At 40.1% G+C, this 12700-nt stretch overlaps 1 protein-coding gene across 1 annotated transcript in view; it reads left to right on the top strand.

Moving 5' to 3' along the window:
* Positions 1-12700, top strand: part of KIF1B (kinesin family member 1B) — a 141267-nt gene that overhangs the window by 56904 nt on the left and 71663 nt on the right. Inside the window, 4 exon segments of the mRNA XM_035726999.1 lie at positions 254-396; positions 1333-1374; positions 4142-4353; positions 11375-11454. Of these exon segments, the coding sequence (XP_035582892.1) occupies positions 254-396; positions 1333-1374; positions 4142-4353; positions 11375-11454 (477 nt within the window).

Raw genomic sequence — 12700 nt, forward strand, 5'->3', positions numbered from 1 at the left:
CAAATGCATTTTGAGTCCTCTTTTTGGTATTTATTTCTTTTATTATTTTGGGTAAATCACTAAAATTCATCTGAGCCTTTTTCCTCATCTTGATAAGATATTATAAAACTTTCTATGCATATGTTATTAGTAAGGCTCATAAAATGTGTAAATACTCAAGCTGTTTGATTTAGAGTTAGAAATAATGGCATGTTACTTATGAGAAGTAGAGTATCTGAAGAATGGCAAAAATGAATGTTCTTTTTGGATATAGATATGCAGATCGTGCAAAACAAATTAAGTGCAATGCTGTTATCAATGAGGACCCCAATGCCAAACTGGTTCGTGAATTAAAGGAGGAGGTGACACGGCTGAAGGACCTTCTTCGTGCTCAGGGGCTGGGAGATATTATTGATAGTAAGTGAATTAAGGATCAACATAAACTCTAATCTTTTCCTCTTCGGGGTTCTTATATTTAAACTTAGATTCAAAGAACATGATGAAGTTAGATGGTATAAAAGGGTTTTTTTTGTTTTTGCTTTTTCTTTTAAAAAAATCCAACAAAAATGATCTCAGAATCTTTCTTTATGTAGTCTGTACCAGGCTATCCAGCTGAACTCATGAAATTAGTTTTAGTAAATATGTTACCACTTATATTTTTATTAGATTTTCATTTTAGATCAGCAGTGAAGTTTATTTGGAATGTTGAGTTTATTCTCACGGAGAAATTAATCACTTTGTAAAATTGTTGCTTGAAATTTTTGTTTTTGTACTGGGGCTTCTCTGGATTAATGTAGTAGTGGTAATATATGTGTAACAAACCTGCCATTCCAGTCCCCTTTCAGATAAGATTTACCTTTGAGTGGTATCTTTCCCCTCCTGCAGAATGATTGAAGGACACTCCCCACCTGGCTCCCTATGAACACACGAAGGGAAAAATATCCATTTTCTGTAAAATTCAAGAACTAGACTTCCAGAGAATACTATTTTACGGTGTTGTCTTAAAATGAATCTTTTTTTAACCTCTATGATCTGTCTGCATAATGTCTAATCAGAAGTTAACTGGATGATTCAGATAGATTAGTATATGGGTTTATTTGATAAAGTATATTTTTATTTTTTGAGTGAAAAATTAATATTTAAATTCTAATAAGATTTTCAAAGTCTCTTCTAGTTTAGTAGTTCTTCTTACTGATTAACACCTGAGTTTAAATGAATACAGTGTGCAAAATGATAATCTATTCTAAGTGTTAATTTTTTTCATCTTCCCAAATGCTGCTCTGTTCCCTCTCTGTGTCACTGCTGAACCTGAACTTTGACCCTTCTTGTATTTTCCCTCCTGCTTACCTTCAGTTGATCCATTGATCGATGATTACTCTGGAAGTGGAGGCAAATGTGTGTATTTCATGTATTGGTTATTTCCAGTACTCTGATTTGCTAATCTGCCTCTGCTGGATCAGCCTTAAAATGAGCTTTGCATGCCAGCAATCCTAACAGGGAAATCCCAGACAGAGCATACTATAGATTCAGAAATGATCCTGTTTTTGCCTTTCTCCATGTAGCAAATGCTGCTGAATTTCAGTTTATGGGTTAAGTAGTTTAGAGGCTTAAGAGTCTCTTGCTGCTTCTGCTCTTCAGTTTTTCCACTTACGTGATTAAACTGAATCCAAAGTCCTAGAGGATGATGATGGTGATGACAGCAGCTCACATTTCCTGAGTGTTTATAGTGACCTTGAATGTATTATCTCACTTAATCCTGTCACTGATTCTGGAAAAGATTCTGTTATGCCCATTTTACCCATGAGGACACCCTTGCCTGGGTAGTTAATTTGCTCCAGAGATCCCATGGTTTCTGTGTAGTTCAATTGGATAGTGTAACTCAGAGCCCCAGCTTTTAATATCATTACTATACCTTTTTGGCCTCTTGAGATCCTTCACGTGTCTGATTATTTAATAGAAAACTCATTTTAAATTAGCTATGTAATTCTGAGCCTTGGTGTATGTACAGTTAAAAACAATCACTTCTGGTTGGCTAAACTATCCCTGACTGAGTAGCTCTGAGTGTTGGGTTAGCACTCACCTGTGCTTATGCTAAGTTAGTTTCCTCCATATCTTGGGCCTCAGCTTACATGGTGGTTAGGAAGACGTTTTTTTTCCCCCTCTCCTTTTCTGGAATTATACATTAGATTTTAAAAACTTGGGTGTCTAAAATGTGTGTTTGAAATGAGACATTTTTATGAAGGATCACACCTCGTTCTCTCCATAGATATCATTAAGTTGGTGAGGACATGATTTCTTACCCTTTTAAGATAATTCACAAGGGGATTTTTATCTTAGAAGAAATGAAGAATCTTGACTTCTTGGTTAAGTTTTAGATTTTAATTGATTTGCTTGTTCATTTAATGAGGCATGTAATAGGGCTTGAAGGGAGGAAATACATAGGAGAAAACAAATGTAGCCCTGGCCACTGTGATGAGGCTAGGCCTTGAAGACACAATAACACTCCAATACAGAGTGACTCTTGACTGGAACAGCTCTGTCTGAGATTTCCAAAGCTGACTGATACTGATGTGAGAAAAACACCATCTTGTTCTTGCTTTTGTGCCCCAGGTGGTGCTGTCAGCTTGTTGCCTCACTCTTTTCTGAGCAGTTGTGGCATCTCCCAAAAAGCTATGCATGACTAAGTTTTAATTTTGTCTCCATGCAGGAGAGCAGCCCTGACTACTTCTGAATTTCCATTTCAGTCTACTACTCTTAATTTCTTTTAGGGCTTGCATGTGTCCATTGGACCTTCTAAGCTCCACCCATCCTCTTCTTTCCTACCTTGCTGCCATCACCTGATGGCTGATTTTTTGCTCCAGTTCCTATCCCCCTTTAAAAACTTGCTTGTTTTCCTATGTTCTTTATTTGCAGATGGTGGTTTTCAAACTGTCTTGAAGCAACCACTGGTTTTAAGGGGTTTCAAGAACTGGCTTTGATTAAGTAGAAATGAGTAGACCCAGAGAGAGCAAATAATAATGTTTTCTGACTCTGCATTGACTCGTATCATTTAAGGAAAACTTAATTCATTTTTGGTATGAATTTTAAACAATGTAGGTTTTCTCACATTTTTAAACATGAGCTAATTTTAAAATAGAAATCCATCAATACCTATGGTTTTCCTCTGGTGTCTGTTCGACAAAGATGACTAATGAAGGAAAGTACAAACAGCAAATTAATGAATTTTGTTGTTTGTGGCTCTTTTTATCAAAACTAAATTTAAAAACAAAACTTACAGTTCTGTTAAAGACCTTAGTAAGTGAAAGTATGTCTCTGGAACTTGAATTCCATACTAGGAACTCAGCTCACACATGACTCATGGAGTACTGTTAGGCAGAGTAAGAGCCTCACTTTGCAATAATAAGCAAATAATCAGCCTTGATTTTTGCTTGTGCTGATAGATGAGTGTAAACTCTACCAACTTCATTAATTTGCTAATTGTTCTTCCCTGTTGAGGTAATTGGCCCTGAGTTCTCAACCAGAACTTACACAAAATTCTTGTGATTTCTACATTCACCTCTCCTTTTTTAAAAAAAGGCATATGTTAAAGATGCATTTTAGCATGTTGAAATGTTGCTATACAAAGGACACTACAGATTTTTGTTTTAACTATAGTATCTTCTTGGGAATTTTTGCTGAATGCCATAAAATACTGGGCCAGTTTGATATTACTGATAAGTAAATGTTCATCTTTTTTCCTATACCATTACAAACTACTGGGATTTAAGAGTAGTGGAAATCTAAAACATTGTAGATTTGGAGCTCTAGAAGGAATAGAAGGAATGTAGCATGTCTTGTTTACGGAGAGTGCCTGAGCATTATCCTTTGAGGCTCTGGTTACCCCCTATCAAATACAATGTTAACCCACCCTGGAATTTTTTAGTTCCTAAATTTTTTAGTTTCAGAAGTGGTTCTTAACCTCTAGGAGATACCAGTATCAAAGACAGACATGTTTTAGAACTGCCATCTAGAACAATTGTAACTTGTCTTTGTATTATAGTGTGTCTTTGGGCGCTTTAATGCTATCCTTTCTTACGCTGGTGTTCCTTCCTGTCTTTTTTTCTCCCTCTGCTCCTTTCCCTCTTTTCCACTTTTTCTGCCTTCCCTTCTTTCTGTCTCCCAGATCTGAAAGATTTTCAGAACAATAAGCATAGGTACTTGCTAGCCTCTGAGAATCAACGCCCTGGCAATTTTTCCACAGCATCCATGGGGTCCCTTACTTCATCTCCATCTTCCTGCTCACTCAATAGTCAGGTGGGCTTAACATCTGTGACCAGTATTCAGGAGAGGATCATGTCTACACCTGGAGGAGAGGAAGCCATTGAACGTCTAAAGGTAAGTAATAATTCAGACTGAATGAAAGGTGTTCTATGTAGCTCCACAAAGCATAGTTGGTCTTAAAAATCACTGAGATTTTTGTTAAGGATACGGAAGAACTTTCTAACTCTTAGAGGTGTCCTGAAAATGGAATGTGCTGCTTTATAATTTCTTTTTACCAGAATGCTTGAGTCTCACGTGGCCAGGCAGAGATTAGAGAGATACGTGGCCAGATCATAGGTTGGCCATGAAAATAACTGATAAATAGATAATGTCCTTTAATTCCCAGGTAGTTTATAAGTCACAGGGACATTGTGTAGTTAGAAATTTATTTGGAAACTAATTTGTTAGAACATTTGGATTCATTTGAAGATGGAATTCTGTATGGAGCCATGTTTGTGTTAGTAAAATAAATAGACAGCCAAAAGAAGGCTTGAGCATGTGAGTGGCTTTACCAGGTTTATTGAGAGACATGTGAAATGATAACTTGTGGAAGCTCATAGGAAGTCTTGGAACCCTGTTATAACTGCCATGGGAGGGCTGCCTCCTCCTGTGCTGGTGCCCATGAGATCAGGGGCCTCAGTGCCATGTTGTGCGCTTGCATCCTGCATGTGCAGGTCCACCTGCCATGGCACCCAGCTTCACTTTCCCAGTCTGTGGTTGGCTCTGTTGGGGATGTTCTTGTCTTCTTCGTGAATATGAAAGTGCGCGGTAGCAGCACCTGCTGATTCCTGGCTTCTTCCTTCCCCTCAGTGACTGCAGTGAGAACAGACCATGCCATCCATCAAATCACTCTGACAGTATCACAGATGCTTTTTCTTTCCCTGCTCATTGCCTCCAGGGTGATCGTTTGATCCATGCTTTTGGGCCTTTGTATTCCCAAGGGCCAGGGCAGGGAAAACAAGGAGGGCAGAGAAAGCGTTTTCGGGAGCTGGGAAGTTGCAGTTGTATTGGCAGGCCTCTTTGTATTGCACTCAGTGCTCTCCACAACTGCCGCTCGCTCGAGCACTGTTGAGAACAGTAACACACTTGGGCAAATGAACGATGGAAAAGGTTTGTTGGTTTTTCACTGCTAAAAGGGAATGAAGCTTGATAATTAAAGATGGCAGAAGGTTTCATTTCAGTTTTCAGGTGAGGCCAAGAAAGATTTTATATGAAGACTGGGCCTCTGCTTCTTAGTCAGCCTACCTTTTTCCTTCGCATTTTTTACTTACTTCTAACCTAAGGTGCTTCAGAAACAAAAGTAATGATCTTGTTTCTTCCTTCAGAACATATTTGTAGGAAGTGGGTAAAGTTCTGAGATACCTAGCAGAGGGAGAAGGGTGAGAAATCTTTTCATTTCATTAATTGTTGCAAATTGAAGGGTAATTCTGCTTTTGTGAAAATTGCCTTTGAAATTTTGATAAAGACATTAGTGAAGCCTGTGCAGGACAGCTTTATGTGTGTGTTTTTTTACGATGGGCATTGGTGACAAAGTTGCAGTGCAGGGGATTCTGTTTGGGCCAGTGGGGGAAATGCAGGGGTTCCGTGGAAAGAAGTGAAATCTCCTACTTACTATTTAATATAAGATGTTCTTTTTCTTTGGGGGATTTTGAATCTTACTTATATCGCCTATTAAAGCCTTGGTGTACAATAAGATTATAATTTCCATTAACTTTAAGTCTTGATGTAAAAGAAAATAATTTTCCTAACTGCCAAATGGGACCAATTGAAAATAACATTGAATGTTAGGAGTCAAAACATTAACCAGACTCTTTAAGAATTAGGTCACCCAATGTCATCCACATAGTTTCTGGGGAATAACACTGCCAATATTCAGGGAACCCTCCCCCCAACCTTCCTACTTCCCACCAAAACAAAACTGTATTACTTTTATCAGAAAATACGTTTCTGTGTTTTAATTTTCCTTTAAGTCAGCATAAGTGAAATCTTCCATTTTCCCTACCTTTAGAAAATTGCTTCTTGATGGTTTTGTATTGGATCTTGAGTTTTTAATGCAGCAGGGCCATCCACTGAGGCATAAATGGCCTCCGTTCTGCTCCTCTTTTGTGAATGGTGAGAATTCAGTCCAGCAGACCTGCATTGTAATGCCTCAGGCAGATAGCATCTTGCATGCACAGTGCAAGCAGTGGTTATACAACAGAAATGCTTGAGAATTCATTTTTGGGACTACTTCATTGTTGAGGTGTTTAGGAGCTGCGTTCCTAGACATGATACTGCAGGAGAAAAATACTGTAATGGAAAACATGAATAGAGGTTAATTCACTTCCCTAACATGTTATTTCCCTTTGCTTCTCTTTATTTTTGAATTTAAAAATATGATCAGTTTGTAAATACTTTTGTATAATGTGTTGCTACTGCTTCGTTTTTTGAATAACTTCTTTCCATATGGAAGAAACCCATGTTACCTCAACATAAACGATCTTGACCCCCTCCACAAACCTCTCTGGCAAAAGAGTGAAATGTAATTCCTTTCATTTTTTAATCACAACTCAAACTGAGTTGAGATGTATGTATCCTTGATTTAGATTCTTATTCAGTAAGGTTTTAAATATGCAACTATAGCTACTGTGCGGTGGCTCTGGGGTTTGTTTATTAGTCTGGCATCAAAGTAGTACTATGAGTGCCATCGCCTAGGCTTGGACTATAAATATCCACCAAGTATCCACTACGGAAGCATGCAAGGGCAGGTGCTGTGCTAGGCAGCCCAAGGGCCCCACACTTGGAACACACTTATGAAGCGGACTATGTTCAGTACAGTAAAACCTTGGCTATCTGATGGCTTCAAGGAATGTTCCATGTAGTAAGCATTTAATCTTTTAAATATCACAGTTGAAACTGTAATTTTTTTTCATGGAAAATATTTCTGACTTGTTCTGTGGATTCTCTGCCACCTTAACCGAATCATGGACAGAGAAATTAAATTGTGTTTAGCTGTGTGAACATAATTATTAACAAGTGCTGCATAGATAGCTAGACATTCGTGATGTGAGACCAAAGTTGAATGGCGCCTGAGCCCAACATTTCTTGGAGCTTTAAAAATAGGTTCCTGATGTCACTGTTGTTTTTGGAATTTTTTTGTGTGTACTACCTGTGGGGAAGGAAGGACCCTTAAAGATTGTCCGGACTACTCTCATTTCTGAAGCATGCAATCCCAATTTCAATTTAATCTATAAGTTGGGTTTCTAGAGTGGGTAATGGGCAGCACTGGGCACCAGTGTGCCAGGCCTGCCTGCAGGGTAAGTTGATAACTCAGAGATCAAAAGTTATCTCCTGTTGCATCTCAGTTTTATTTATGCTAAGTTTGCTATTCGGGCTTGAAGAAATAATATCCTTCATGCTTTCTTAATTGATGGTGAGCTATTCTGTAGAATATTTTCTTTAAACCTAGTGATTCTTACCTTAATTGAAGAAAGAGCATCAAGAGTCAGGAAACCCCACTCTAGGGTTTAGTGGCTCAGGATGTAGTGTGGCCTCAGGATAGTCTCTTAGCTTCTCTGGTCCCCAGTTTCTTTATCTCTAGAATGGTTCTGGAATAAATGGCTTTTTCTAGCACTGAACTTTTGCTTTAATATCATTTTCTTTAACCTTTCTTCAGAGTTTTAAAAAAAAATAGCTTTTTTTTTTTTTAAGATTTTATTTATTTATTTGAGGGAGAGAGAGCCAGAGCAGGGGAGGAGCAGAGGGAGAAGGAGAAGCAGACTCCTCACTGAGCAGGGACTCCTGATTTCGGCTCTATCCCAGGACCCGGGGGATCATGACCTGAGCTGAAGGCAGATGCTTAACTGGCTGAGCCACCCGGGCGCCCCTAAAAAATAGCTTTTTAGACAACATAAAAATTGCCACGTGAAGCTGTAATGAAAAATAAAAGAATACCATATTCAGGTAACTCATTAAATCTCTTTTTTACAAAGAGATCATGTCCTGATTTACCCTCCAGGTGGGAAGTAAAATAGAGAGTTCGCATTAGAATTGGCAGCAGAATGACAACAGGATCCCTAGACAGTGATTTTGCTACCTTGGGTGAATTTACAGTTGCCCCAAATAGAGAATAGCTTTCATACAGCCAGATAAATCTCTCTTTTTTTTTTTTTTAAAGATTTTATTTATTTATTTTGAGAGAGAGAGAATGAGAGACAGCATGAGAGGGAAGAGGGTCAGAGGGAGGAGCAGACTCCCTGCTGAGAGGGAGCCCGATGTGGGACTCGATCCCGGGACTCCAGGATCATGACCCGAGCCGAAGGCAGTCGCCCAACCAACTGAGCCACCCAGGCGCCCCAGCCAGATAAATCTCTTATCAGACATGATCTTTTCCTGAAAATAACAACCAGGAAAAAACAAATTTAAGTTTCTCATGGTCAGTTTGTATTCTATCACCAACGTCAGGGCTTGTGTGCCACACTGTATAATAAGCACTAGTCTAGATGCTCTGTTTGGGCAGCCTATTGTAGTCCTTTCTTTCGAAGTTACCATTTTGAGATTGTAAAGGTTTCTACCCAGCTGTCTTAATAAGCCTTACTATCATGAGGGTATGGTGCCAACTTGTCTTGTATTTGCCCCTCTCATGGTCCTGTGTAAAAGCATTTAGTACTAGTCTGTTAGAGTTGTTTGAATAACTTCCGTGGTGCTTACTGACCACTTGGTTCCTGGCCATCTCCCTCCTTGCTGAAATTGTATGGGTGTTTTTGGTTGCTGGCCCTCTAGCGTTGGCACATTGTTTCCTGTCTCAGCTTGGGAGGGGTATGTGCACTGCAGGCTAAATCCGTCCTCTTGGAGGCCACTGGAGAGATGCTGTTCAGGTAGCTGTTTGAGTCTTTCAGCCCCTGGGTGTTGGGAGAGTTAATGAGAGCAATTTAGGTGGTTCTGTCTTCCTCCCCACCTTCCCCACTCCCCTGTTGACTTGTTCTGGCATCTACCCTTTGTGACTGACCCTTTTATGAATGAGTACCTGTTCAGCAGCCCCCTTCATGGGAACCATACTGATGCCCATGCTGTTTCTACCTTTGCTCTTTGCCCTGCTTAGCTAGTTGTTCTTCACTGTCGTCATCATGATGCTCCCCTGTCTGTTTCTCCTGACTCTGTACTCCTTTGCTTTTGCAGCTGCTGCCTGGAATTCTCTCTCATGGCTTTTTTAACATGCACCCATGCCTCCTTCCGGAAAACCGAATTGCAGACACCTTAGGATTGATTGTATTATGTGCTCACTGTTTCTTTCTTTGTAGATAATTATGTTTTCAGATCCCAGAGGCTTCTTACAATGGCCTGTTTAATGAATCAGACAGTGAGCTGTTTTGTAAACTGTGCAGGGTTTTCATCCTGAATCACTAGTGCTGCTGTCATCAGAACTGGCATCTCATTCACTGTTATGCTCCTGGCATCATCTTTGACTTTCTAATTCCGTCTCCATGACCAGATCTTCCTCTGCTATTTTGCATGTTGCTTTGTCCCCCTTTCAGGTTGTCTTCCTCCCTCCATTTTTTCACCGAGTTGATTTCCTACTTGTCCTTCATTCATCAGTCCTGAGCGTCATTCTTATGCTCACCCATTCTCCAGCGACCTGTGAACACTTCAGTTCTAGCACGTGACACAGTGTTCGTTGTTTTCTCCTGCCCTACCCATTCACAGTCTGCGAGCGCATTGCTCTGGCCACACTGTGGTTCCTGGAAAATGCCAGGCATTTCTACCTCTTCCCTCACATGTTCATGTGGTAGCTCCTGCTTTGTCTCTGCTCACAGCAGAACCTTGTCATGGAGCCCTGTTCTGACAACCCCATTCCAAATTGCTCCCTCATTTACCCTTTCCCTTTCTTGCTTTTTCGCCAAGACACTGGCCACTATCCCATGTACTATATATTTGAATTATTGATTAAAATTGATTACATTCTTTACTAGAATGTAAGTCTCATGAAATCAGGGATTTTTCTTCCCTGCACATCTAGTTGCCTGAAACAGGCTTACATATAATGTAGTTCTGTATAATTATTGAATGAATGAATCATCAGTTACTTCTTGTCTTCCTCGTGTACAGTTAGTTACTCCCTGGGAGCAGGAAACATGTTTAGTTCTTAATTTCTGGCATTCATAAAAACTCAGCGGGAGACTAGGAAACTGTCACTTTAGTGGCTATATGCCTTCGGCTGAGATTATACTAACTCTTTCTCTATCAGGTATTGGGTTGTGTTCAGAAGGGTGTTATGTTGTAGAGGAATTAAAATATTCATTTACCCTTCAGGTTTTTGCTGGGGCTTCTGCAAACAAAAGACAGTTAATAAGAGAAAAGCACACAAATTTATTTAATATAAGTTTATGTGACACGGGAGCCTCATAAGGAAATAAAGACCCAAAGAAGTGTTAAAGCATTTTTTTTGCTAGGTTTGATAAGAGGGAAGAGTTGTGGGAAAATTATGAAAGGACCTGTGGGAAACTTATCAAGGCCTGTTTTGTTCAGATTCCTCTTAGTGTTTCTTCCATCTTTGGAGATGAGGATGCGCCTTTCCTCCAGGTGTAGGGAGGGCTCCTCTCATGAGGGTCTTAAAACCTGCTTGAGGAGTTCAGAGTCCTTCCTGCAGAAACCATTTCTCAAATTACTTCAGCTTAAAATAGTCAATGTGCCAAGATGTCGTATTTTAGGGAACACGTTCTGAGCCCCATCAGGGCTACAGTGAAATTATAGTGAAACAAAAGCAATAAATACCTTTGGTGGCTTTAATCTTTTGTAGAATTTGTTTTCAGAAATAGAGTCCTGCATTTTGGGTGTTAATGTTACTTCTCTTTCTGTACACACACACATACACACTCACTCATTATTAGGCATTTTTATTAGGACTTAGGAGAATTTATATATCTATGCCTGATTTAATGTTAGACCTAGTCTTCATGAATTTTATTGCACATATATTAAGAAAGGAAAAAAAATCTCATTGTATTAGATTCTGCCTCATACCCACAAAGGGGCGTTGTGTGCTTCTTGCTGTCCTTCCTAGACATAGTGTGTTACATCATAAGGCACTTCTTCACTTTAACTGTGGACTTCCTCTTAGGAATCGGAGAAGATCATTGCTGAGCTGAATGAGACCTGGGAAGAGAAGCTGCGTAAAACAGAGGCCATCAGAATGGAGAGGTCAGCAAGTTAAGCTCTCGGGGTTGTCTGCACATTCTCAGGGGGAACTGGAATTCCTTTTATAGAAGGAGAAGTTAGCTGAAGTAAAAATGAAGGGCCCCCTTGCCAACCACAGACAGAATAGAACTCAGCCTGCTCTAGGTCTTCCCCCAGCAGAGCTTATATAGTTAGACCTACTCTAGAGAGTCCTGTGCTCATTACCATATTGCATCGTGTTCAGGGCCCATGTAAATATGGAAGATATTGAGGGATAGAGGGGTTTTTTTTTTAACATTTCTTTTTAGGGTGGGGGAGGGGGCAGAGGGCGAGAGGAGAATCCCAAGCAGGCTCCACACCCAGCATGGAGCCCAATGCGGGGCTCAATCCCATGACCCGAGACCATGACCTGAGCTGAAATCAAGAGTCAAGAGTTGGGTGCTTAACTGACTGAGCCACCAGGTACCCTGGGATAGAGTTTTTACTTTGTAAAACAACTGCCTTTGATAAAGGCCCAAATAATAAAGCTCTCTGATGATTATCTATGAGTTATGTTTTATAGAACCTCTTTGGTAAGAGGTGAAGTAGTTTGAGTTTACAGACTTTTATTTTTTTATTTTTTTTTAATATTTTATTTGAGAGAAAGAATGAGAGAGAGAGAGAGCATGAGAGGGGGAAGGGTCAGAGGGAGAAGCAGAGACTCCCTGCTGAGGCAAGGAGCCCGATGCGGGACTCGATCCTGGGACTCCAGGATCATGACCTGAGCCGAAGGCAGTTGCTTAACCGACTGAGCCACCCAGGCGCCCTGAGTTGCAGACTTTTAAAATCCCTTTTCTACTTTAACCTCTCAGTTCTCTACCCTGAAGGTGAGCATAACCCAAAATAATACTTTTCCTCTTGGGTTGAATATACATTAAAAAAAAGGTCAGACTTGTCATCCCCCTTTATGGAAGATGAGGTAGAAGTAAGTGCTGATGTATTGATGCAGTGGATGTATCAAACAATTAGAATATTCTTATTATAGGGATTTTTTTCTTTTTAAAGATTTTATTTATTTGACAGAGAGATAGAGAGCACAAGTAGGCAGAGAGGCAGGCAGAGGGAGAGGGAGAAGCAGGCTCCCTGCTGAGCAGGGAGCCCAACGTGGGGCTCGATCCCAGGACCCTGGATCATGACCTGAGCCAAAGGCAGATGCTTAACTGACTGAGCCACCTGGGCGCCCCTCTTATTACAGGGATTTTAAGCTAAAATTCTTGAATCAATATGATGT

Source organism: Zalophus californianus, chromosome 4 (genome assembly GCF_009762305.2).
Source record: "Zalophus californianus isolate mZalCal1 chromosome 4, mZalCal1.pri.v2, whole genome shotgun sequence".
In the NCBI taxonomy this organism is placed as follows: domain Eukaryota; kingdom Metazoa; phylum Chordata; class Mammalia; order Carnivora; family Otariidae; genus Zalophus; species Zalophus californianus.